We start from the raw sequence: 25743 nt of genomic DNA on the forward strand, positions 1-25743 counted from the left end.
AAGAGGAGAAGGGTTAACATTGACGTTCAGGTTGGTTCTCCCTGGGGTGTAGTGAGGGTGTGCCCGGTCTCCTAAACCACAGAATTTCTGTTAGGACCTACAACAAGCAAAGGCCTAGTGTAGTTCAGTTTTTGTGGTGGTGAAACCGAGACCCAAGTGTCTTACAAGCCCATCCTTGTTTTGTTAGACCGTTTCCATCTCCTGCACATCTGAGCCATGTGTACATGAGCATATGTACATGTGTACACATACACAGATAGTAGCGGGGAGGTACCCAGTAGGGGGTGGGATGAGAAGGGTTAATGGGGAAGGACAGGCTCTATCTCTGGGCCAAGATTCCCTCAGAGACCCAGGTGTCCAGGCTGCCCCCCCAACACTGGGCCTAGGGCCAGTTGCATTTCTTGGCTGTCACGTGGTTTCCCAGCTTAGCTGGGCCAGGGGTGGTTTCCCAGCTTAGCTGGGCCAGGGGAGGAGCAAGGTTCAGAGTCAACTCTGCCCCAAGCCCTAGATTGACCAGAAGGGAGCAGACGGACAGACGGATCTGACCCCTTGTGGATCCTCCAGCCATGAGGTTCTTCTGGGGGCTGATCTGGGCCTCCAGCTTCTTTGCCTTGTCTCTGCAGAAACCCAGGTCCTGGAGGCAGGATGTTGGGTCCTTGAGTGGGGGCAGGGCTGGCTACGGGCTGAGGGATGGGGTTCAGGAGTGGGGGAGAGCAGGGTGGAGGGCCAGCATGAAGTCCAGCTGCTGACCCGCCTCTGTTCTCCCCAGATTGCTCCTATTTTCTCCTTCTGTGGTTCACCTTGAGGTTCCCCTATCAGTGGGGGTGCAGCTCCAGGATGTCCCCCTGGGCCAAGTAGTGACAGGATCAGTGTACCTGAGAAACCCAAGCAACCCTAAAATCAATCTCCGCTGCTCCCCAGAGGTGGGCTTCACACTCAGCTCAGAAAAAGTCTTCGTACTCCTCAGCCTCCAGGTAACTGGACCACACTGCTGCTTCTTGGGACTTCCCACCCTGCTTCTCTCTGTCTTCTTGTAACCATCTTTGTTTCTCCTCACTGGCTCACCTACCCTCCTCTCCTCCCACCCCAGCTGGTCTTCCAGGTCTCTGCCTCAGTCCCCATCCTGTCCAGCTCTCACCGTCTCTGATGGCTCCCCCTCCCTGTCCTGACAGATCCCCCTGAAAGATACCAAGATCTGTGGCCTCCATGACCTCCGCAGAGGCCCTGAGGTACAGCTAGTGGCCAAGTCATCATGGCTGAAGGACTCTCTGTCCAGAAAGGTCGACACTCAGGGTGTCAACCTGCTCTTCACCTCTCGCCGGGGACACCTCTTTCTGCAGACTGACCAGCCCATTTATAACCCTGGCCAGCCGGGTGAGTTGTGACCTCGGGGCCTTACCTTTAACTCCCTCCCAGCCTGCTCAGGACACATGTGGTGCCCCTTAAGTGAGACAACCCCAAAGAAAGTGCCTGCCACACAGGAGGGTGTTTAGCAAATGTGTGTTCCCTTCCCTCTCACTCCTGGAAGCGGGGAATCGGGAACCACCCTCCCTTTGCACCTGGGCTCTTCCTCACCTCTCTCCCCCTACTCCCTAGTCTGGTACCGGATCTTTGCACTGGATCAAAAGATGCGCCCGTCCACGGACCCCCTCACGGTCACTGTGGAGGTGAGTCGCCGACCTCTGACCTGATTCTGGCCACTGATCTGACCCCACACCCCTCCACCCTTTCCTGACCACTTCTCCTCCTCCTCCAGAACTCTCAGGGCCTCCTCGTACAGAAGAAGGAGGTATTCTCTGCCACATCCATCTTCCAGGACAACTTTGTGATCCCAGACATCTCAGAGTGAGCGCTCCCCGACCTGGGGCTGCCCTCAGCTACACCACCCAATTCCTGCTCCAGGCTCCTGTTTCCTCCAGCACACACACAGGACAATCCCAAGCTCCCCAAGCCTCTGGTTTACCCCACAGTCCTCTTTCCAGGTCACCTGGCCATTGGCTCTCCTTGGCCCTTTGGCCCAGGCGGGCTGAGTCCCCTCTGTGTCTGTCCTCAGGCCAGGGACTTGGAAGGTCTCAGCCCGATTCTCAGGCGCCCCGGAATCCAACAGCAGCACCCAGTTTGAGGTGAAGAAATACGGTGAGAGCTGGAGACATGAGGGACATAGGGGTTGAAGGAGAGGGGGTGGGGGCCAGGCAGAGCCAGGGAGTCATGGGTGCCACATCCTGGAGGGAAGGGAGGTTTCTGAAGGGTCCTTTCACGAGAGTCTGACCTGCCTCCCCCTTTACCCTGTGCTAGTTCTTCCCAACTTTGAGGTGAAGATCATCCCTGAAAAGCCCTACATCCTGACAGTGCCTGACTTTCTTGATGAAATCCAGCTAGACATCCAGGCCAGGTAACTGCCCTGCACCCGACGCAGGCCCTGCCCAGGGCTCCCCACTCAGTGTGAACATGCCAGGGAGCCCTGCCTCCCTCCGGCCTGCTTCTCCTTCCCTCCCAGACCATTTGATTATGTCCTCCAGCCCTTGGCCCACCCCCTTCCCAATCTCCCCATGGCTACAGGTACATCTACGGGAAGCCAGTGCAGGGGGTGGCATATGTGCGCTTTGCGCTCCTGGGTGAGGATGGTGGGAAGACGTTCCTTCGGGGGCTGGAGAGTCAGACCAAGGTAGGAAGGGGGATGTGGGACGTAAGGGACTAGGGAGGAAAAGGGGGTGAGGCTGGAGACTCAGGTCTCACCCCACATCCTGTTTCCTCTCTGCCCCAGCTGGTGGATGGCCAGAGCCACATTACCCTCACAGAGGCCGAGGTCCAGGGGGCCCTGGCGAAGCTTAATATGCGTGTTACTGACCTTCTGGGGCTGCGTCTCTACGTTGCAGCAGCCGTCATTGAGTCTCCAGGTTAGTGGCTTCCCCTTATCATAACCCCAGACATGCCTTTGACCTCTAAGCTGACCTTGCATTCTCCGGTGTCAACGCCTGTCCCCTCCCCACCCCCAAACACAAACACACAAACACACATTTCTTCCACTTTTTGCTTGGACCCAAGGCCAGGAAAGCCTCAGGAGACCTTGTCTCACTCCAACTCTGTCTCTGGGTAATCCTGCCTCTTCCCCCATCTCAGTGTTTATTTTTTTGCACATTCATTCATTCATTTTTAAATTAATTAATTCAACAGACATATGTGAGGTGCTGTCTGTGTGTTAGGACCTGTTGTTGTTATTGTTCTTAGGTGCTGTCCAGTTGATTCCGATTCATAGCAACCTCATGTGACGGAGTAGAACTGCCCCATAGGGTTTCCTAACCTGTAATCTTTATGGGAGCAAATTGCCAGGTCTTTCTCCCATGGAGCAGCTGGGTGGTGGATTCGAATCGCCAACCTTTCGGTTAGCAGCCAAGCGCTTAACCATTGCATGACCAGGGCTCCTAAGGGTCTGTGTTGGGCCTTGGAAAACATAAAGATGAATAGAGCTGGCCTGTGCCCCTGAGGGGGTCACCGTCTCCTCATGCTCCTGTTCCTCTTTTCCCTGGAGTCTGTCCTCTACCTCTCTGTGCTCATGTCTTGCAGGTGGGGAGCTGGAGGAGGCCGAGCTCACATCCTGGCGTTTTGTGTCATCTCCCTTCTTCTTGGATCTTAGCAACACCAAGCGCCATCTTGTGCCTGGGGCCCCCTTTCTGCTGCAGGTTTCTGCTAGAGGGGAAGGATGAGAGTATGGATGTGGGGCAGGGGGATGTTAGTCAGAGGGCAGAGCACTGGGAAGAAAGAAGGTGGTCCCCTTGCTCTCTGTTGCTTCCCTTCTCAGTGACCTCTGTTTGACTTGCTCCTCGCCACCCATGTAGGCTCGGGTCCGTGACATGTTGGGCTCTCCAGCTGCTGATGTTCCTGTCAAAGTTTCTGCTGAGTTGTCTTCTCCTGGGCCTGCTTCTAAAACCCAGGACTTTCAGCAGAATACAGATGGGAGTGGCCAAGTCAGCGTTCCCATCAATATCCCTCAGACCACCCAAGAACTGCGGCTCTCCGTGAGATTCCCCCATCCAGCTCTTCCTCCCCGTGGGAGAGGATGGGGGAGAAAAGGAGGATGATCTGGGTTCCTGGGGATCCATGTCCCAGAGAGAGGGGAGAGCTAGGTACTGGGTCCTTGCCACTAACCATGCACCCTTTTTCCAGGTGTCCGCAGGCTCCCCTCATCCTGATGTGGCCAGGCTCACAGTGACAGCCCCACCCTCACAAGGCTCTGCATTTCTGTCTATTGAGCGGCTGCATCTTCGGCCCCCTCGAGTTGGGGACACTCTCAACCTGAACCTGAGAGCCGTGGGCGTCAGTGGGGCCACCTTCTCTCATTACTACTACATGGTGTGCATGGAGAGGAGAGAGGAGGGCTGGCCTGCAGGGAGGGTCTCTGGCAGGAAAGAGCCCTCTGAGGGGGGGCGGTGGTTACAGGGCTGGGGATGTGCAATGGAGAGAGACCGTTCTTGGCCCAGATCCTGTCCCGGGGTGAGATCGTGTCCATGCACCAAGAGCCCAGAAGGGCCGTGACCTCAGTCTCCGTGTTTGTGGACCAACGCCTGGCACCCTCCTTCCACTTCGTGGCCTTCTACTACCATGGGAGCCTCCCTATTGCCAACTCCCTGCGAGTGGATGTCCAGGCCGAGGCCTGCGAGGGCAAGGTAACAGGAGAGTTGGGGTGTGTGTGTGTGTGTCAGGGGGATATCTTAGATTCCTAGTGCTGCTGTAATAGAAATACCACAGATGGTGGCTTTAGAAAGCAGAAATTAATTTTCTCACATTTGAGGGGGCTACAAATCTGAATTCAGGGCACCAACTCTAGGGGAAGGCGCTTTCTCTATCGAGTCTGGAGGAAGTCCTTGTTACAGCTACTCTAGCCCCTGCATTCCTCGATTCCTTGGTGATCTCCAGGTGGCGTCTATCTTTCCCCCTTCTGTGCTTGCTTGTCTCTGTGTCTATGCTGCTCCTTATAACTCAGAAATTATTAGGTTTAGGACACACCCTACGCTGATGACCTCATTAACATAACAAAGAAAACCCTATTCCCAAGTGGGATTACATCCACTGTTATAGGGGTCAGGATTCTGGCACATATTTTGGGGGAGACACAATTCAGTCCCTAACAGGGCTACAGTGTGATTGCACATGGGGCATGGATTTCGTTTGGGGTGCACTGAGGATGCAAGGGACCAAAAGCAGCTCTTCCCACTCTGACGGCCCCCACCCCCGACCTCTGCCAGCTGGAGCTGAACGTGGATGGTGCCAAGGAGTATCGTCCTGGGGACACTGTCAAGTTCCACCTGCAAACAGACTCCCCGGCCCTGGTGGCGCTAGGAGCTGTGGACATGGCCCTGTATGCTGTGGGCAGCAGGTCCCACAAACCCCTCAACATGGGCAAGGTGTGTCAAGACCTCTCCCCAGTCTCCTCCCCTTGGTGCCTCGTTTCTCTCATTGCCCTGCGCTCTGAGTCTGAGCCCAGTCCCCAGATCTCGCCAGCTCCCCACAGACTCCTCACAGTTCTCCCACAAGCTTTGGGCCTCTTCACAGCTCTTGGCCCTTTGGCCCGTTTCCCACTCTCCACATCCCTCTCATGTTTGTTCATATCCTCGTCTCTCACCGACCACCCAATCCTGCCCCTTGGCCACTCCTGTCTCCACAACATTCCTGCCTTTTCTTGCCAGGTCTTCGAAGTTATGAACAGCTATGACCTGGGCTGTGGCCCTGGTGGCGGGGACACCGCCCTTCAGGTGTTTCAGGCCGCGGGTCTGGCTTTTTCTGATGGAGAACACTTGACCTCACCCAGAAAGAGTGAGAGCAGAGGAGGAAGGGGATGGGTGGGGGATAAGGAAGGAGGCTGGGCCTTGGGGAATAACACAGGAAGGGCAGGGGTGGGAAGGGCTGGGCAGGGGCAGGAGAACAGGGAGGAGAGGGGGGAGGCCACACACCCTATGGCTTGGCTGCAGCCCTGCTCTCTACTAGGTCTGAGCTGCCCCCAGGAGAAAACTCGGAAGAAGAGAAACGTGAACTTCCAAAAGGCCGTTAGTGAGAAGTGTGAGTGGTGGGTGCCTGAGAGGCAACTTAAGCTCTTCACTTACAGCCAGGGGCCAGCGTAGGCTCTGCCTCTTGGCTGCTTGGCTCTTCATGCAGCCCTTGTGTCGTATTTGGGGCCAGAGAGCCAAGCTCTGGGGATGAGGGTAGATGAGTGGGTGGCTCCCTCCCTGGTCTCTCTTCAATTCCTGCCCTCTCAGGGGTGAGTCCCTGTGGATCCAGGGTTGGACAGGGTATGAGCTGTGTCTCCTTCTTGTCCCCTATGTTGACCCTCAGCCCGGCCCTGCAGTGGGCCAGTATACTTCCCCAACAGCCAAGCGCTGCTGCCAGGACGGGCTGACCCGGCTGCCCATGGTACGCTCCTGTGAGCAGCGGGCGGCCCGTGTGCCACAGCCGGCCTGCCGGGAGCCTTTCCTGTCCTGCTGCCAGTTTGCTGAGAACCTACGCAAGAAGGCCCATGCCACGGGCCGGGTGGGCCTTGCCCGAGGTGAGGGGCTGGGTGGGCTGGGGGACAGGCGGGGTGCCTGGGAGGGCAGGCGGCCCTCTCCTCACTCTCCTCCCCCGGTCCCCCAGCCATGCAGATGCTGCAGGAGGAGGAACTGATAGAGGAAGATGACATCCCTGTGCGCAGCTACTTCCCCCAGAACTGGCTCTGGAAATTGGAGACAGTAGACCACTCCAAGACGTGAGGGCATGGGGGGCCTGCTCACCTCTAGGCTGTGCGTGAAGCCAGCCCTGAGTGTGATGGGCTTCTCCACCTTTCCTGTCACAGATTGAAACTGTCGCTCCCCGACTCGCTGACCACGTGGGAGATCCATGGCGTGAGCCTGTCCCAGAGCAAAGGTGAGGTCACCCCTTCCCATCTCTTCTCGACCCAGGCTCCCTGTTTAGCCCTTTGCTCTTAGTATAGGGAGGGGGCCCAGAGAGCTGGCGAAGTCTCTACTCAGCATCCACCTGGGCTGGGAGGCTAGCGAGCAGTGGCCACCAGTGGCGGAGAGCAGAGCACTGGACCACTCCCTGCCCCTCCCTGCTGGGACTCTGGCTGTGATGCCCTTACACCTCTGAGCTCCTATATGTCCTCCCGTCAGGCCTGTGTGTGGCTACGCCAGCACGACTGCGAGTGTTCCGCAACTTCCACCTGCATCTCCGCCTGCCCACCTCCATACGCCGCTTTGAGCAGCTCGAGCTGCGGCCCGTGCTGTACAACTACCTGGATACAAACCTGACTGTGAGGGCCTGCTGGTGCCCAAGCACAGGGGGCTGTCGGGATGGGAGCCTGGGGGCAGGTGAGGGGTGGGGAGTCTACCCTGGCTGGGGCTCTGGCCAACCTCCTCCCTTCTTCCTGCCCTTAGGTGAGCGTCCACGTGGCCCCAGTGGAGGGGCTGTGCCTGGCTGGGGGCGGAGGGCTGGCCCAGCAGGTGCTGGTGCCTGCTGGCTCTGCCCGGCCTGTGGCCTTCTCCTTGGTGCCCACGGCAGACGCTGCTGTGTCCCTGAAGGTGGTGGCTCGAGGGTCCTTCGATTTCCCTGTGGGGGATGTAGTGTCTAAGGTTCTTCAAATTGAGGTGAATAGAGCACCCCTGACTTCAGGTCCCCAGACTCCCAGATTTACCAGCTGCCCCCACCCCCAGCACCCTCAGTGCTGACCAGGCCAGGGGCCCAACACCCAAACCCAATGTTTGACCCAGCTCGGTCCCTGAAGTTCAAACTCAAAGCCCTGGAGAGTCTGTACTTGGAGGGGGCAGGCTCTGAGTCCTGCGTAATCTCTCATGGCCATGTTTCTCCCGACACAGAGGGAAGGGGCCATCTTCAGGGAAGAGATTGTCTATGAGCTCAACCCCCTGGGTGAGTGACCCCCACCCCCAGCCACCCCTCACTGCCAGCAGTTTCCTAAGGAGTTGGGGTTGCAGGGGATATGGACAGCATGGCAGGCTGCCAACTCCACATTTCCCCAGACCACCGAGGCCGCACCTTGGAAATTCCTGGAAACTCTGATCCCAATATTATCCCCGACGGAGATTTCGGCAGCTTTGTCAGGGTCACAGGTAGGAATGTCCTCCGCCCCTTCCCAGGGTTGCCCTCAGATTCATGTGAGACCTGTGGACCTCCGTTAGCTCCTGCAGCCCTCCGGCCCTGGGTCCCCAGACCTACTCTCTGATCTTTACCCTTTTTTCCCTCTAGCCTCAGATCCGCTGGACAGTTTGGGCTCTGGGGGGGCCTTGTCCCCAGGCGGCCTGGCCTCCCTATTGAGGCTGCCCCAGGGCTGCGCAGAGCAAACCATGGTCTACCTGGCTCCCACACTGGCTGCTTCCCACTACCTGGACAAGACGGAACAGTGGAGCACCCTGCCCCCAGAGACCAAGGACTACGCTGTGGATCTGATCCAGAAAGGTTGTGGGTCGGGAGCAGGCAGAAGCTGGGGCTAGAGGGCAATTGATGGAAGATGGGAGGCCCAGGAGAATGGAGAGGGGAAGAAGGGGGCACCTGATGGGAATGGGGAGCATGTTTTGGGGCCCGAAGTCATGGGAGAGTGGGTCTCACCTCAGCAGCTGCCTCTCCTCTGCAGGCTACCTGCGGATCCAGCAGTTCCGGAAATCAGATGGTTCCTACGGGGCTTGGTTACACCGGGACAGCAGTACCTGGTGAGGCTGGAAGTGTGGTTCTGAGAGGGGTGCAGGCTGTTGGAGTAAAGCCAGGTCCAGTGGGATGGGAGAACAACTATAGGTGCCTGGGGGAGTAGGGACGTGCCCCCTCCAGGGACCAGTCCCTATCCCCACCATCCCTTCCTCCCCTCTAGGCTCACAGCCTTTGTGCTGAAGGTACTGAGTTTGGCCCAGGAGCAGGTGGGCGGCTCACCTGACAAGCTGCAGGAGACAGCCTCGTGGCTGCTGTCCCAGCAGCAGGCTGACGGTTCCTTCCGGGACCCCTGTCCCGTGATCCACAGGGGCATGCAGGTGCGGGTGGGAAGGCATGGCTGAGGAGATCTGGTGGGGACACCCTCTCAGCCCTCCCTCTCCTGGTTGACATCTTCTTTCCTCCCTCCTCCAGGGAGGCTTGGTGGGGGTTGATGAGACTACAGCGCTCACAGCCTTTGTGGTCATCGCCCTTCATCATGGGCTGGTCGCCTTCCAGGACAAGAGTGCCGAGGGGTTGAAGAAAAGAGCGGTAAAGACACCGGTGCCTGCCCCCTTGCTGGCCCCCAGTCCTCCGCCACACCCCTTTTTCCTCAGGAACCCAGCTGTCCAGCCCCCAGACCTCCTTCCTCACTTTCTTCTGCTAGGAAACCTCCATCTCACATGCAAACTCATTCTTGGGGAAGCAAGTGAGTGCTGGGCTCCTGGAGGCCCACGCGGCAGCCATCACGGCCTACGCCCTGACGCTGTCCCAGGCCCCCGAAGATCTACAGAATGTGGCCCACAACAACCTCATGGCCATGGCCCAGGAGGCTGGCGGTGAGCGACAAGGGGTCCTGGCAGTGAGCCTGGGGCTTAGGGGACCTTGGGACCCTTGAGTGTCCCCGAAGGAGAGATGGAATGAAGAGCCTGAGAAGGAATTCGAAGCATAGGCAGGGATGGTTGGGGTAAAACCAGGCGAGCTGGCGGGCAACTAGGGTGCTCCGTGGCTGTCCCCTAACTGCATGTGGTCTCCTTTCACTGCAGATAACCTGTACTGGGGCACAGTTGTCGGGTCTCAGAACAACGTCGTGTCACCCACCCTGGCTCCTCGCAACCCGTCAGACCCTGTGCCCCGGGCCCCAGCCCTGTGGATTGAAACCACGGCCTATGGCCTGCTGCACCTGCTGCTTCGGGAGGGCAAGGCCGAGATGGCCGACCAGGCTGCAGCCTGGCTCACACACCAGGGCAGCTTCCAGGGGGGATTCCGCAGCACCCAGGTAGGGGCTGCCCCAGGGCCTGGGAGGTGATCCTGAGACCAAGCACTGAGTCCTGATCCCTCCTCCCCAGGACACGGTCATTGCCCTAGATGCCCTTTCTAAATACTGGATCGCCTCCCACACCACCGAGGAGAAGACGCTCAATGTGACCCTCAGCTCCACCGGCCGCAGTGGCTTCAAGTCCCTTGTGCTCCAGCTGAACAACCGCCAAATCAAGGGCCTGGAGGAGGAGCTGCAGGTGACCCACTCCCTCTCCTGGGTTGCCACTACATCTGGGCCACCCCACCCTCCCACCCTGTGGGCTCCCCACAGCCCCTCTTCTTCCTGAGATCCTTGCAGGGAGGCTGACTGCCATGTGACCTTGGGAGAGTTACCTAGCCCCGAAGCTTTGTTTCTCTCAGCTGCAAAACAGTATCTGCAGAGTCTACCCAGCAGAGTTTTAAGAGGCTGAGATGAGGTCGTGCAAGTGAAGGTGTATACTGTGAAATGTGATGTGGGGAGAGGAAGTGGGGTGTTTTTAGGGAGAAGAAGAGTTGGAGCAATGAACACGTTTTCCTAGGCCCTCTGACATCTTTCCCTTTTCTATTCCTGGAAGTTTTTCTTGGACAGCAAGATTAATGTGAAGGTGGGAGGAAACAGCAAAGGAACCTTGAAGGTGAGAGCTACAGGAGCAGGCACCTGGGCCTAGGAAAGCAGCGGGCCGGGCAGGGGCAGGGCGGGGACGAGACAGGGTCTTGAGGGAGAACTGTGCTCAGAGCTCAGTGGTGGGGAAGGAGGAAGTCATTCAGGGTTGATGTTGCCCATGCTTCCTGTCCTGGGCATTTCCCTCCTCACTCTGGTCTCCACTATCTCTGGACAATTGTCGTATCCATTACCCTCCAGGGCTGATGGCTCTCACACCCAGACCCTCAGCACAGGCCCCTCCCAGAACCACAAGCCCCACAGCGCCTCAGACACAGCATGTCCCCAACCCCTTCTTCCTCCCGTGCCCCCTCCTCTGGCTGACGGGAGCCCCTTCCACCAGATGCCCAGCTGCCCCTCTGGAGGCCACCTCAGTGCCTCCCTCTTCTGAGCCCCTCCTTATTGTCCCGGTCACTCCTTCTCTGCTCCCCTGCTGCCCATGGCCCTGTCACTGTGTCCTGGACTCTGTGCTAAGGTGGTCATGTAACGTCTCCCCGCCCCCAGTCTCACCCACTCTGATCCATGTTCTCACCTCAGCGAGACTGAGCTGAAAACACGAGTCAGATCAGCCTTGGAGCCAAGTCAGACTCCTCCGCAGGCTCGTGCGACTGGGCCCCAGCCAGCCAGACCCACTCATCTGCACAGACCCCCCCCACCTTGAACGTCCTTCCACTGTTTCTCGTCCCACGGGACGAGCTCATCCTCATCCTACAAGCCTCCTCTGGGCACCCTGTGCCTTTTCATTTCTCTGCCCCTCTGTCTTATGCAATGCTTGTGCCAGATTTGCTACTTGTTATGTTTATGGACTGTTCAGTGAGCAGTACAAGAAAGGCTGGAGGCCTCAAATCTCTCAGTCCAGGCAGATGCCCTTAGCTATGGCTTGGAGAGAGGTCTGTGGCCCCTAATGTCATGTGTCCTCTTCCCACCCCCTTGCTGAGCCAGATCCTTCGTACCTACAATGTCCTGGACATGAAGAACACGACCTGCCAGGATCTTCAGATTGAAGTGACAGTCATGGGCCACGTTGAATACATGAGTGAGTGTTGGGGTTAGGATACCTTGGGGTCCCCGGGGGGTGGGTGCCAGGGACCAAGTGGCTGACCTAGCCCCTCCATCCCTGGGCAGTGGAAGCAAACAAGGACTACGAGGACTATGAGTATGACGAGCTTCCATCCAGGGACGACCCAGGCGCCCATTTGCAGCCCGTGACACCCCTGCAGCTGTTTGAGGGACGGAGGAACCGCCGCAGGAGGGAGGCACCCAAGGTGGCAGGGGAGCAGGAGTCCCGGGTGCAGTACACCGTGTGTATCTGGTGAGCGCTGGACTGCATTGGGTTTGGCGGGGGTGGCTGCTGGGCCAGGTGAGGGAGGGCAGGACCAGGTGGGCTCTGGTGTCTGACCCCCAGCAGCAGGTGGAATCTGGACAGCAGGTTACGTCTCTCTGCAGGCGGAATGGCAAGGTGGGGCTCTTTGGCATGGCCATCGCAGACATCACCCTCCTGAGTGGCTTCCACGCCCTGCGGGCTGACTTGGAGAAGGTATGGCTAGCCACCCAGCAGACCCCCTGCCCTCAGCAGCCCTTCCCCACCCCCCACAGCACCCCCAGAGGCTATACCCTGCCAGGTGCACCTCCCTATCACCATCTCCCCCTTCTTGCAGCTGACCTCCCTCTCTGACCGTTACGTGAGTCACTTTGAGACCGAGGGGCCCCACGTCCTGCTCTACTTCGACTCGGTGAGTGGGGAGAGGCGACGTAGGAGGGAACCAATGGCCCGAGTTTACCGAGTAGATGTTATGTGGTTTCTCGGAAAACTGAGGTGTCAGCAGTCAGTGCTTTTGAGGACTTGTGGTGTAAGCAGGCAGACAGGACAGAGTATGAATCAGCAGTGGACAGCGAGAGCCAGGCCAGAGGTGGAGGCAGACCCTGAGGGAGGCGGGCCCTGAGGGAGGCAGACTGGGGCCCCTGATGCATGCTGGAGGCCAGCCAGTCAGTAGGGAAGGGGAAGTCAGCACTGTGGAGCGAGCCTTTCACAAGGCTGATTTTATTCTGCTTTAGGAGTCCCTGGGTGGTACAAATGGTTTGCTCTTGACTACTAACCTCAAGGTTGGCGGTTCGAACCCACCTAGCGGCTCCACAGAAGAAAGGCCTAGCAATCTGCTTCTGTAAAGGTTACAGTCAAGAAAAACCTATGGAGCAGTTCTACTTTGTAACACATGGGGTTGCCATGAGTTGGAATCAATGCAGTGGCAATAGGTTTGGTTTGGTTTTGGGTTTTGCTGAGATTATAGCCTTCTTAGTTTTTTTTTAAACAGCTGTTATAATTTTTTGCATTTTTTCTTTAAAATTAATTTTTATTCTTAACACATACACATCAAACAGCATCGAAAGGTTTAAAAGAAGGGTAACAATTTTTTGCTGCCTTTTGGTTTTGACATTAAAATATATTTTATGAAGCGACGGTGGTCATAGATGACAGTCGTTTTTTGTCTTTTCACTGTATTACTTGGCTTAAACAAAGACCTGTCAATACTTCAATGGCCCTTGAAAATTATTATGAACCTTTACTGTAATCTCTGAGAGAATATGTGAGAAAGGCGTAGTGACGCATTAGCCACATGTTTGTGGGCCAAGGAAGACCCCAGCCCAGTGTGTGCAGAAGGACAGGCCCCATTAGCCCGAGAAGCCTAGCTGAGGAGTCTGGGCTGAACACAATGGAAAATAAGGAGTCAGAAAGATTTCTGGGCAGGGGGCTGATGATGGGGCTGCCCTAGGGCGAGACAGGACCTGTGTGGGTGTATGGAAAGGGGTCCAGGAGAGTAGGTAGAGTGGAAGCACCTGATGTGAGGTTACAGCAGATAGAGGAAGCCGAGCCATCTCAAAGTATCAGTGACAAGACAAGGCCGTCAGGAGGGTGAGCAGGTTTAGGGGGCAGGCAGAGTAGATTTGGTGAATTTATCAGTCTTGCCCAAATCCTAACTATCGGATAGGGCTGGAAGTTCAGTTTGGGACTCTTCAGCCTGGAAGGGTTTGGGGACAGCCAGAGAGTGGTCGAGCCCTCCACAGGCGACAGCAGAGGAAGGGAAGAAGTGGGGCGGGTGCTGTGCCTCTGGGAGGGAAGAAGCGAATGTGAGAAACGATTAGGTCAGAACCAAAGATGGCCCAGAAGCTAAGAGGAGGGAGAGTTTCATGGAGGAAGTTCCATGATGGGCCACTCTGCCGTGGGTCGGGACACTGAAGACTGGGAGAAGGCCACCAGCTAGGCATGAAGTCATCAGAGACCTTGGGAGCAGTTTTTACAGTTCCGGTGGCAGGATGGTAACTGAGTGTGAAGGACACTAGAGATAAGACCAACAGGAACAGGCCAAGAAAATGCAGCTCAGAGGCCTGCCAGGCCCAGAGAGTGGGTCCTGACCTCCCCTCCCCGTCCTGGGCCAGGTCCCCACCTCGAGGGAATGCGTGGGCTTTGGAGCCGTGCAGGAGGTAGCGGTAGGACTGGTGCAGCCAGCCAGTGCGGCCCTGTATGACTACTATAACCCCGGTGAGCACTGGGTACCTGGGAGGTGGGGTAGTGCAACACCCTGGCATCCAGGGGAGGTTTGGGGCAGTGCCACCATATGGGCCACCAGGAATGTGGGCAGTGAAGGGGGCAAGGGAGTCCTGGGCCTCTATGGGACTGGGCGACTGGGAGGCAGAGGACAGGCACTGTGTCCTAACCCCCTCTCTGCTTTGCTCCAGAGCACAAATGTTCTGTGTTTTATGGAGCACCAAGTAAGAGCAAACTCCTGTCCAAATTGTGCTCTGGTGATGTCTGCCAGTGTGCTGAGGGTGAGACCCTGGGCCTGGGGGCGGGGGTGTGGGGGGACATGGAATGGTCGGGGCGTACTGATGTTTCTTCTGGGGCCCTGACTTCAGGGAAGTGCCCTCGCCAGCGCCGCGCCCTGGAGCGGGGGCTGCAGGAGGAGGATGGTTACAGGATGAAGTTTGCCTGTTACTACCCCCGTGTGGAGTACGGTCAGTCTACCCACCTGGCCCTGGCCTGGCCTGCCCTCAGGGACCAGCTCTTTGGTCCTGCCAGTTATGCCTGTTCCTCTCACAGACCCACGTGTAGCCTCTTTGCTCTGCCCCCAGCTTCCAGCCCTCTTGGCCTCAGGAGACTAACCTTCCCTCCTTTCTAACCCCTCCTAGGCTTCCAGGTGAAGGTTCTCCGAGAAGACAGCAGAGCTGCTTTCCGCCTCTTTGAGACCAAGATCACCCAAATCCTGCACTTCTGTATGAAGGGCGTCATGGGCGAGGCTGGTGGGGCTGGGGCTGGAGGGGGACTGAGGTCTGGGCTTGGGGCCCGACTTCACAGCTCTCAAGAGAGCCTGGCCCCACTCTTTGGATGAGTCTGAGCTCAAATTCCTCTGCCTCTAAGAACATGGGACTTGTCCATAACCCGGAGAGCAGTATATCCCTCTGGTGGGTGAGTGGTGAGGGTTCAGTGAGACCTCTTCCCCTCTGACATCTCTTGTGCACGTCATCTCAGCCAAGGATGCCAAGGCCACTGTTGGTCAGACCCGAAACTTCCTGGTTCGAGCCTCTTGCCGCCTTCGCTTGGAGCCTGAGAAAGAATATTTGATCATGGGTCTGGATGGGGCCACCTACGACCTCAAGGGAGAGTGAGTCCCCTGGGCCCCTCGGTCTCTTACTCTCCTCAGGTCTTGTGACCTTCCTTAGGGAGCAGGTCCCTGGCATCTAGGCACCCTAAGAAGTTAGGTGCTTTGTGCTCTTCTCCCCCGTCTGCCCATCCTCCTGACCCCTGCTGACTGCCCCCTTTGTCCCCTGCAGCCCCCAATACCTGCTGGACTCAAATAGCTGGATTGAGGAGATGCCCTCGGAGCGCCTGTGCCGGAGCACCCGCCAGCGGGCAGCCTGTGCCCAGCTCAGTGACTTCCTTCAGGAGTATGGCACTCAGGGATGCCAGGTGTGAAGTGGCTTTCCACCTCCCCAGAAGGAGTCTGCTCCAGGGAAAGGCGGGGCCTGGAGGTGCTGCGGCTTACTCTGAACACAGCCCCAGGGCAAGGCAGGGGCATAATAAAGGCGTTTGGCAGCAAAGTGTCAATGTGTGTCTCCAGGACTGAGACCAGTGTTCCCACTGCCCATTCCAGGTTCTCACAGGTCCAGGCCAGGGTTGGCATCATCCTGGACTCTCAGAGCTTGGTGACTCTCGGGGTGTCCAGCTCCCTCTGAACCCTCCCAGATGGCTCATTAGGGAGCTCAGTGTATCATGGGGCCCCCTGAGCAGAATTGTGACTCACAGCTTGCATCCTGAGGCCCCAGAGTCCATACATACTTCAGCTGTGCCTCTAGGGCACTCCACTGCCCATGTGGCCACCTCAGGCTGGGCTTGTGGGCAGCTAACACCTCAGTTCTTTGGCTGTAGAAGCTGCTGTCCAGCCACACGTGCCCCTCTGTCCTCATGCGGTTGGCAGTTCTGGGTCTGTTGCACTGAGTTGAGCCCGGGTCAGTTGAAAGCCTGTTGAAACTCGATCCTAGTATTAGTGGCATTTGGTAATTTCCCCAGAGTTGTGCAATCCTCAGAGCCAGTCATGTCTTCATTCCAGTTACTGACTTTAAACCAGCCAAAAGGCTGACCTTGATGGATTTGCTAATATTCTGAGAAGACTGCTGTGCAATTGGGTTAACCCTCCCCACCCCGCCTGTCTAGTCTCCCCTCCATTCGGTGGCATCACTGGGATATTCAGGGGTGACTCAGAAATCTGTATAAAGGAATTTATGCGAGGTTAATTTTGATGAAAACTGAGATAGTTCAGCAACCTGCCAGTCATTCAACAGAAATTCCTGGCTCCTCCCCATGCCCTGTGCTAGGTACCAGGGATACAGCTATGAACTCACTCACTTCACGGTTGGGGGAGACAGACCAGCAGATGCGCAGTCCCTGTCTTCTGTGAAAGGTGTGATGTAGGGGAGCCCCATGGTCCTGAGGGGCACACAGTAAGGGCATCGAACCCAATCAGGAGGGAGAGTGTCAGAAGAGAGGCAGGAAAGGCTTCCTGGAGGAAGTGACATCTAAGTTGGGTTCAAAGGCTGAAAAGGAGCCAGGCAAAAAAAGATAGTGGGGGTAGAAGAGTTAAGGCAGGAGAAGAAGAGACAAAGGCCAGAGGCCAGGACCAGGACAGAGCACATTTGGGGCACTGTATGTAGTTCATCAGGTCTAGAATTTGGATTTGGAGGTGGGGTGGAAGAGATGGGGCTGGTGAGGTAAATGGAGTCCAGTTATAAAGGGATGCATCCACAAGCACTCCAGCTTTCGAATTGAGCCCCTCCTATTTCTCTGACCTTCCTCAGAGGCTTCCCGGGGCTGTTGCTTACATGGCCCAGTGGTTGCCTATCAGATCTCTTTCCCAAAAGCCAGTCACCATGATGGTAGTAGAAATCTGTTTACCAGAGCTGAGGATTTGGCTGCCATTGTGGTAAGACGTGGCCTGGGTCTAAGAGGTCAACTATGAGAAAGGAGGAATCTGTCACTGCCCAACCCCAGAAAGCCTACCCCTCTTTTCTCCCTCCCATCCCAGGCCTGGAACCAGGTACAGCCTGAACCTCTTCCTCAGGTCCTCCAGCAGTTAATCAGTCAGGCTAGTAGGTAGCACAGCCTGGATCTCAACTCTGGCTCTCCGACACCACCATCTACGCTCTGGGTAAAGCTTTAAGGGGAGAAGGACCTCCCACCTCTGGACGCTGGGGTCTGATGCTCATCTGGGTCAGTCTACAGAGCCAGGGGTAGGGAGTTGGGGACAGTGTGAACAGGCTGTCACCTGAGGCTTGGGCATCATGTTACCTCCAAACCTTCACTGATACCTGCCACCCTTATTTGGCATGACCTCTCCCCAAGCCCCTCCTCGAAGCTCCTCAACTGCCTCCTCACCCACAAAGTGGCTCCTGATAGTCACTTGTCAGGAATTTAAACTCTTCCTGAGGCTGGGCCTGCCCCCTGAAGGCAGTCCTGCACTGGTCGGGGGCGGGGGGCAGAAGAAGCATGAATGTAGAGAAATAGAGAAGGGAAGGGAGGGGAGGAGGGGGGAAGACAGAAAGGGGCGAGAGGAAGGACGGAGCTAGTAAATTGCCCATCCTTAGGGGTTTTTCAGTCCCCCATCCCTGGCCTTCCAATGCCAATGAGGTCCCCTCCTCTGTATCCATAAAACAATTCTCATAAGACAACCCTGTATCCATAAAATAATTCTTGCTTTTGGCTCAGGCCAGCTCAAGCTGGTCTCTTTTCCTTGCAACCAAAGAGAGGCTCTCCGAATGGTTAAGGGCACAGATTCTGCAGCCAGATTGCTAAGGCCAAATCCTGGCTCAGCCACTTGCTGGCTGTGTGCTCGTGGGCAAGCCACTTATGATAGTATTGACCCCATAGCCTGGTTAATATGGGTGAAGTACAGTGTCTGGTAGGTGGTAAGTGCTCTAAAATGGGGGACCATGTAATTCTTCATCTTCTCCTGGACACAGCTGAGAGTGAAAGAGGGCACTATTAATTACGCAGGGACTACAGGCATACACTGGGATGCCCCAGGCAAACCAGTGCGCACAGTCGCCCTGGTTTTTAAAAAAACTACGCAAATCACTCATCTCATTTTGTTCTTCAGGCAATCCTGAAAGACATATTAGAAATGGCATACTGTCTCTCTGAGACAGACTTTGTAGCCACAAGCTGATCCAAGGCAGGGTGATAGGAGGAGAGAGCCCAGGCCTGGGGTAGGGGATGGGGGGTAAACACATTGGCCTGCATGATTGATGTGGAGCCAGAAGACAGATTCCTGCTGCAGGAGCAAGGTCAGGGCTGCTTTTTCCTTCCTTTCTTCTGATGGATGGTAAGGTCTTTGAAATGGGACTCCTCAAGGCCAAGCGTCATTTCAGGAATGCACCACCACTCGGAGGGCAGGATGGTGAGAAGGGGCCTGAGGGGAGGGATCAAAGAAGTCTCAAAACAGCCCAAGTTGGCTGGCAGGGGCTCAAGAGCTATAAGTGGCTGCACCGGGGCCTCTGTGTGGGTCTCGGCCATGCTACTCCTGGGGCTCCTGCTGCTGCTGCCCCTGCTGGCCACCGCCCGCCTGCTATGGGGCTGGTGGATGCTCAGGACCCTCCACCTCCCACCTCTCGTCCCAGGCTTCCTGCACCTGCTGGAGCCCAACCTCCCCTTCTACCTGCTTGGCTTGACTCAGAAACTCGGGCCTGTCTACAGGCTTCGCCTGGGGCTGCAAGGTGAGCACCTCCTCTTTCCCATGGGAACGGGCCAGCGGGGTCCTCTCCCTGCTGACACCCTGCTCTGGCTCCTTCCCAGAGGTGGTAGTGCTGAACTCCAAGAGGACCATTGAGGAGGCCATGGTCAAGAAGTGGGTGGACTTTGCTGGCAGACCCCAGACACCGTCCTGTAAGGGGCAGGGGCATTTCTTGAGGGAAGAGATGGGGTTGGAGGAGGCAGAGGGCCAGAGTGAGACTCAGAGGGGTGCACCAGGCCCCTGGTTTCCTCAGTACCTGCCCTCTTCCCCCTCCCCCGCAGACAAGCTGGCATCTCAGGACTACCAGGATGTGTCACTAGGGGACTACTCCCCGCTCTGGAAGACCCACAAGAAGCTCGCCCGCTCAGCCCTGCTGCTGGGCATCCGAAGCTCCATGGAGCCCCTTATGCAGGAGCTGACCCAGGAGTTCTGCGAGGTGATTCTGGCCTCCCACAGCTGCCCCAGGTCAGCCTCACCTCTCCCAGCAGCCCCCTGGCCTACTTAGCTCATGTCCCTTCTCCCCAGCGCATGAGAGCCCAGGCCAGTGCCCCCGTGACCATCTACAAGGAATTCTCCTTGCTCACCTGCACCATCATCTGCTACCTCACCTTTGGAAACAAGGTCCAGATTCTGTTGCCCTCATACACCTCCAGCCCCTCCCCTGCTCCTTCCTGACCTGTTCCTGGGCCTGAATGGAAAGGGCTTCCTCCTTTTCTGGCAGGAGGACTCCCTAGTGCACGCCTTTCATGACTGCATCTATGACTTGTTAAGCACCTGGGACCACTGGTCCATCCAAATTTTGGACATTGTTCCCTTTCTCAGGGTGAGGAGGTGGAGCCCATACACTTCAGATCGTGGCATGGGGGGTGAGGGAGCAGGCTTCCTTCCCAACAACTACACGCTCTTGTTTCCTGCCCCAGTTCTTCCCTAACCCAGGTCTATGGAGGCTGAAGCGGGCCCTGAAGAGGAGGGACCACATGGTGAGGGAGCAGCTGAGGCGGCACAAGGTGGGAACTGCACTGCGAGCTCCTTGCCAGGCCCTCTGCAGGGGCGCCACTGCCCAGGGCTAGGCAGGTTCTCTGGAATCCCCCCAGCCCTGGACCTGCTGCCACCCTCAGCCCCTTCCACCCCAGCCTGGCAGCCAGCCCCACTCCCCCTCCTCTCCCCAGGAGAGCCTCATGGTCGGCGAGTGCAGGGACATGATGGACTACATGCTGCAAGGGTTGAGGAAGCACAACGTGGAAGAGGGCAGTGCGGGGCAGCTCCTTGACGGGCACGTGCACATGGCTACAGTGGACCTGTTCATTGGTGGCACGGACACCACAGCGACCACCCTCTCCTGGGCAGTGATGTTCTTGCTTCATCACCCTGAGGTGCGCCCTGGGGCAGGCACAAAGACTCCTGGCAGCCTGGCAAGGGCAGACAGAGACCCAGCTCGCTCTGCTCAGAGCGGTGCGACTTCCGCGGGCTGTGTTAGCCCAGAGGGGGCACCTTCTCCTAACCAGAACTTGGGCTCAGCTGGAGGTGCTGGGGCATGACCAAGGGCCGGGCAGCCCCCACAGGGATGGGGGCAGGGTCCGGACACGAGACGCCAGGTTTGCCCCGCTTTCCAGATTCAGCAGCAACTGCAGGAGGAGCTGGATCGGGAGCTGGGCCCCAGTGCCTCGGACTCCTGGGTCCAGTACAAAGATCGCGCCCGGCTTCCCTTGCTCAACGCCACCATCGCCGAGGTGCTGCGCCTGCGGTCCTCCGTGCCCCTGGCCTTGCCCCACCGCACCACTCGGCCCAGCAGGTGGCTTCCGAGGGGGTAGGGATCTGTGGGGAGGGCCCAAGCGGGGTCCTGGCCTGTCTCTAACTCCGTCCTTCCTCCAGCATCCTAGGCTATGACATCCCTGAGGGCATGGTCGTCATCCCCAACCTCCTAGGCGCCCATCTCGACGAGACGGTCTGGGAACGGCCGCACGAGTTCTGGCCCGGTAGGTAGCGGTGGCGGGCCGGGCCGGCAGCACGGGCGGAGGCGGGTCTGGGCGGTGCTAACCGCACTCTGTCGCCCGCCCACCGGCAGAGCGCTTTCTGGAGCCAGGCGCGCACCCCAGCGCGCTGCCCTTCGGTTGCGGCGCGCGCGTGTGCCTGGGCGAGCCGCTGGCGCGCCTGGAGATCTTCGTGGTGCTGATGCAGCTGCTCCGGACCTTCACGCTGCTGCCGCCCGCCGGCGCCCTGCCCTCGCTGCAGCCCCAGCCCCACAGCAGCATCTCCCTCCAGGTGCCACCTTTCCAGGTGCGGCTGCAGCCTCGGGGCCCGGGTGTCCCGGGCCTGGGAGACAGCCAATGACTGCCGGCCGCGTGCCTCAGTTTCTCCTTTTATTGCCCCCGTACAAATCCCTCCCCTCCCCCCTGTAAACATAGTGCTGTGAGATCGCGGGCGGAGAAGGCGTCCTCCCGTGGCTGGATGGTGAAGGCGGCCCCTAACTCTTCTCTCGGTGCGACCCCTCAGTGCTCGGCAGTCGTGCTGGGGCCGAGAGAGGTGGGCAACGGCTCAGCCTCCCCGGGCCAGGGGCCGGTAGCTTCTTGGTCTCAGCTTCATTTCCGTGAAGGGCACCGAGAAGTCGAAGCCCTTCCAGTGGTACCAGCTCACTCCCTGAGAAGGGGGTTGTGGAGTCAAAACCAGATGTCCCATGGCGCGGGGCGGGGGTTCTTATTAATCATTCAACCTTCTCCCTCCCTGCCTCCTTCAACACCCTCAACTGCAAAGGATTGAGGCTTCATCCTGAGCTGATCCTAGGCATCCAATAAATCATCTTCTTACCGTGAAACTGGCATTATTATCCCATTTCACAGATGAAGGCCCTGAGGCACCCAATGGCTCCGTAACTCAGGGATCCTGTCACACTGCTGGGTTCAAACCCAGGGAGGCCGATCCCCAACCGCCGCAGCTCAAGCTGCGTCCCTGGCCCCTCACCTGGTGGTCCACTGTACTCCCATAGAGCCCATTGAGGTTGGCGTAGTGGCAGTTTCTGTACCACCAGGCCCCGCGGTAGGAGACCGCACAGGAGATGAGCAAGTTGTTGGGGTCTCGGTCACGAGTGGAAAAGACACTGCCGCTGTGGTAGCTCATGGAGTCCCCTGGGCCGGGATTGGAAGGAGCAGTGAGAGCCGTCCCTCTGGGCAACCCCTCCCCCCACCCCACCCTGCAGCCGCCCCTGACCTGCAGTGCCATGGTAGCCCTCCAGGTGGAGGCGGTAGTACTCAGCAGCCGAGTCTACTTGGAAGGAGTCGTATTGGGCGAACACAGCCTCGTCCCCAGCCCGCAGGTCCACACGCATGGAATAGTCACCAGTTTGGGTCAGGCTGTGCAAGGCATCGTTGCCTGGGGGCAGAGGGGAGCAAGCCCTCATCAGGGTCTGGGTGTCCACGGGATCCCCACTCTCTCCCTGGACCCCCAATCCCTGTGAGGCACTGACCCAGCCAGAACTCCCCAGAGGTGTTCCCAAAGCCGTGGGCATAGTCCTCCCAGTCCCTCCAGAAGTCTGTTTGTCCGTCCATGCGGCGCTGGAACACCTGGGAGGCAGGTGGGGACACCATCAGCCTCTGACTCCTGGGAAAGTAGCCCCTCCCCTGTGTGGCTTCCCGCTATCACCCACCAGCCAGCCACCCCCATCTGTCTCCATGTCGCAAAACACGTTCAGAGGCTGCTCGCGGTTGCCGTTGAGGAAGATGGTGGTGGTCCTCGAGGTGCCGGCCCCATTCTGCATCTCCTCCCCGCAGTCCCGGGGGAAAGGGACCTGCAGTCCACCTAGGGGAGGAGAGGGAGGGGTCAGTCCTCTTTCTGAGCCCTCCAGCCCTAGCCCCACCTCAGTCCCCAGGCCCAGGTACCAGTGGTGAAGGTGGTGGACACGGGTGGCGAGAAGCTCTGGCCCCACACAGCTCGGAGCAGGGCACTGTAAGGGGTGGCAGGAAAGAGGCCTCGGAGCTGGTGAGAGATGATGCCTCCAGGGAGCAGTATCTCCTGTGGGATAGACAAGGGCAAGTCAGGGGAGGGGACACCCCACAGGAGAGGCAGAGGCAGCACCTCCTAGACTACAGCCAAGGGAGGGGAGTGGGGCAGGGCTGGATCACCTGGGTCTGTCCACCAGGGGTGTTGAAGCTGAGCAGGTAGCCTGTGGGTGGGACCTGGGGTTCAGTCCAAGTGAGCAGAGCTGTGCGTGGGGTCACCTCCTTGGCCTCCAAATCCTGGGGAGCCTCCAGCCCTGGGACAGGAAGGTGAGAAGAGAAGATGAGGGATGCCCATCCCAGCTCCCTCACCCCTTTCTTCTGCCCCGCACTCCCCAGAGGCCGTACCTGTGGTGAAGGTGATGCTGGCTGGGGAAGTGAGGTTGGGGCCCCGAAGGCCATGCACGGTGGCCGTGTAGTTGGTGTGGAGCACAAGGTCGTACAGGGGGTAGTCCACGGCGCTACCCGGGGCAGAGGCCTGTCGAGGCGGGGCTGGGAGGGGGCAGGCGTCAGCTATTGCCCTCCAGGCCCTGCCAAGTCCAGCCTGTTCTCCCCACCCTGGACAACTCCCTCCAGAGGCTTCAGTCCCCGCTCACCCCCTGGGGCTGTGACCCGGACATTGTATTTGTCCACCGGGGCCTGGGGGGGCTTCCAGTGCAGCAAGGCAGATCCCTCGGTCAAATCCAGTGCACGAAGCTGGGTGGGGCCGTCAGGAACTGGGAGAAAGGGAGGGGGCTCAGAGCTGTTCCCTGCTGCTCCCCCCACCACTGTCCCATACTTTGCTGGGCCTCTTGTCCAAAATTGGAGCCTCCAATGCCTCCCTTTCCCCATGGCGTTCACTCTCAACCCCTACCCAGGTTCTCTTCTTCTTGTCCCCCTACCTCCCGCCCATGTCCCTGTCCCTCTCACCTGTGGTGAGGAAGCCTGTGAGAGGCTCGCTCTCCTCAAACCCTCGGACAGAAACCACAGTCACCTCATAGCGGGCGCCTGGGATCAGCCCCTGGAGTTTCTGGGTCCGGGCCCGGCCGTCCACCTGCACGCTCTGTGGCTCCCCTGAAAGCACGTTGTGGGTTGGGAAGCTACCCAAGGAACCTGAGAGGAGCTGGAGGGTAGACACAGGGCAGGGGGCCAGGAGAAACAAAAGCAAAGGACATGTGCAAAAGGGTGTCACCTCCATCTGCCAGCTGGTAGGAGACTTTGAAGCCGTCTACCCTGGATGGTGGGGGCATCCAGTTGACCTTGGCTGAGGTCTCCCTGATGTCACTGAATTGGAGGTCATGGGGGCTCTCCAGAACTGGGGCGAGAGGGGGGCAAGGAATGATGGTGAGGGCACAGGGCAGGGAGGGCCAGGATATCTTTCCTCTTTTTTCTCCCTGGATGTGCCCACCACCACCCCTTTCCTCTAGACCCTAGAAATGGAAGTTGCTTTAGAACCCACTAAGCCCTCCACCAACTACCAGCTTCCTTCTGGCTGAGGCCCTAGGTGCCACCATGTTGTTGTTACTTGCTATCAAGTGGATTCCAACTCATGGCGATCCCAGGTGTGCAGAGTAGAACTGCTCCACAGGTTTTTCAAGGCTGTAATCTTTCAGAAGCGGATCGCCAGACCTGTCTTCTGAGGCACCTCTGGGTGGGTTCGAATCACCAGTCTTTCGGCTAGAGTGCTTAACCATATACGGAGTACAGAGACCCCCACTTTGGGCTGAGTGTGTGTGCCTGGCGTGGGGCCTTGCCTGGGTTGAGGGTGCGGGCGCTGCCCTGGATGCTGTCAGCCTTGTGGGGCCCGCGCAACCCATACAGTGTGAGGCTGTACAGGGTCCCAGGTCGCAGGTCCCGGAGCACGGCTGAGCGAAGTGCCCCGGGCACTGTCTGCTCCCGCTGCAGCAGAGGACGTGAGTGTGGCTCTAGAGTGCTTGGTGAAGGGACGCCAAAGCGGAGCAAGAAGGAGTCGAAGGCCTCGGGCGGGGCCTCCCAGTTGAGCCGCAGGGAACTGGTGGTCATGTCACTCACCGAGAGCTGGGACAGGCGGGGGCCTGGCTCCCCTGGGGTCTGCCCGGCAGGAGCCTGCCCTGTATGGAGTGGGCGGGACAGAAGGGTTTGGAGACAGAAGCACATTGGCTTGGTGACCTGGGCAGGTCCCTTTGGCCACCCCACCCCTGACCCCTACTTCCTCATCTGCCAAATGGAGCTAAGGAGGGGCTCGCACCCACAGGAAGGAGTCATAACAGCAACATGTTTGTGTAGTGCCAAGAGCTGCTCAGACACAGTCCACTTCTTCCTCCATGGTGCCCTCCTCATGCTCTTTCCCTGCAATCACCACTTCTAGGCACCCCTTCACCCTTCCCAGCCCAGACTAGAGGTGGGTGAGGCAAAGCAGCTGGCCCTCGCCTGGTGGTACCTGTGGTGGCCTCGGCCGAGATGGGCCCCAGGCGTGTCCCTTCGTGGAGGCCGTAGAGGAAGAACTTGTAGGAGGTGCTGGGATCCAGGCCTGAGACCAGGACCTTGTGCTGGTTGTTGCCCACAAGCAAAGCCTGGGGCTGCCCATCTGCGTCCTGATACTGGACTACAAAGGAGTCAAAGGGGCCCTGGGCCACTGTCCATGAGAGGTGCAAGGAGTCTGGAGTCACGTCAGTCACTGCCAGTGACCCCAGGCGGGGCTCTTCAGGGGGTTCAGGGGCCTCTGTGTCAGGGTGCAACGTGGCTGCCATGTCCTCTTCTGGGGCTGAATAAGAGAAGCCCAGGGGAGCAGCTGAGTGGGATGCCATGGGGCCCTCCCCTCTCCATTTCTTCCCCTAAAGAGGGGGTTCCAGGGCTGGCCCAAGGCTGAGGTGGGACTTTTCAAATCCTGGCCTTT

At 58.2% G+C, this 25743-nt stretch overlaps 3 protein-coding genes across 6 annotated transcripts in view; 2 read left to right on the forward strand and 1 right to left on the reverse strand.

The window, feature by feature from the left end:
- Positions 1–566: 566 nt before the first annotated feature.
- On the forward strand, positions 567–15725 carry LOC101351736 (complement C4-A). Of its 2 annotated transcripts, XM_004390775.3 has the most exons (41): positions 567–631; positions 770–974; positions 1173–1374; positions 1597–1667; positions 1757–1845; positions 2054–2136; positions 2296–2392; positions 2560–2665; positions 2765–2897; positions 3565–3680; positions 3837–4016; positions 4165–4350; positions 4479–4664; positions 5244–5402; positions 5685–5811; positions 5983–6054; positions 6341–6538; positions 6625–6736; positions 6824–6894; positions 7140–7279; positions 7404–7613; positions 7842–7893; positions 8004–8093; positions 8230–8439; positions 8615–8690; positions 8846–9002; positions 9097–9213; positions 9329–9500; positions 9708–9940; positions 10011–10178; positions 10536–10595; positions 11564–11657; positions 11747–11933; positions 12068–12158; positions 12280–12354; positions 14057–14159; positions 14357–14446; positions 14534–14632; positions 14807–14890; positions 15147–15279; positions 15449–15725. In XM_004390775.3, exons 1-41 carry the CDS (start codon positions 567–569, stop codon positions 15588–15590), a joined length of 5241 nt encoding a protein of 1746 aa, XP_004390832.1. In that variant the 3' UTR covers positions 15591–15725. The 2 variants fall into 2 exon arrangements, with proteins under 2 accessions (XP_004390832.1, XP_004390833.1); XM_004390776.2 differs by lacking the exon at positions 12068–12158 and having other exon boundaries at positions 11747–11886.
- A 2956-nt stretch (positions 15726–18681) lies between these two features.
- LOC101359524 (steroid 21-hydroxylase) lies at positions 18682–21231 on the forward strand. The gene is made up of 10 exons (XM_004390804.1): positions 18682–18883; positions 18963–19052; positions 19182–19336; positions 19426–19521; positions 19622–19723; positions 19821–19907; positions 20070–20273; positions 20514–20692; positions 20773–20876; positions 20966–21231. The coding sequence occupies exons 1-10, from the start codon at positions 18682–18684 to the stop codon at positions 21229–21231; spliced, it is 1485 nt and encodes a 494-aa protein (XP_004390861.1).
- A 7-nt stretch (positions 21232–21238) lies between these two features.
- TNXB (tenascin XB) overlaps positions 21239–25743 on the reverse strand; it is a 56947-nt gene continuing 52442 nt past the window's right edge. For all 3 annotated transcript variants that reach the window (XM_023725527.1, XM_023725528.1, XM_023725529.1), the window contains 13 exons: positions 25288–25611; positions 24623–24958; positions 24061–24183; positions 23799–23942; positions 23486–23605; positions 23238–23381; positions 23016–23146; positions 22773–22905; positions 22541–22692; positions 22361–22457; positions 22105–22266; positions 21859–22022; positions 21239–21537 (listed from right to left, as the gene is read on the reverse strand). In XM_023725527.1, coding sequence (XP_023581295.1) covers positions 21436–21537; positions 21859–22022; positions 22105–22266; positions 22361–22457; positions 22541–22692; positions 22773–22905; positions 23016–23146; positions 23238–23381; positions 23486–23605; positions 23799–23942; positions 24061–24183; positions 24623–24958; positions 25288–25611 — 2132 coding nt within the window. In that variant the 3' untranslated portion in view covers positions 21239–21435. The remainder of the gene's footprint in view (positions 21538–21858; positions 22023–22104; positions 22267–22360; positions 22458–22540; positions 22693–22772; positions 22906–23015; positions 23147–23237; positions 23382–23485; positions 23606–23798; positions 23943–24060; positions 24184–24622; positions 24959–25287; positions 25612–25743) is intronic.

Source organism: Trichechus manatus, unplaced genomic scaffold (assembly GCF_000243295.1).
Source record: "Trichechus manatus latirostris isolate Lorelei unplaced genomic scaffold, TriManLat1.0 scaffold00327, whole genome shotgun sequence".
Lineage (NCBI taxonomy): Eukaryota > Metazoa > Chordata > Mammalia > Sirenia > Trichechidae > Trichechus > Trichechus manatus.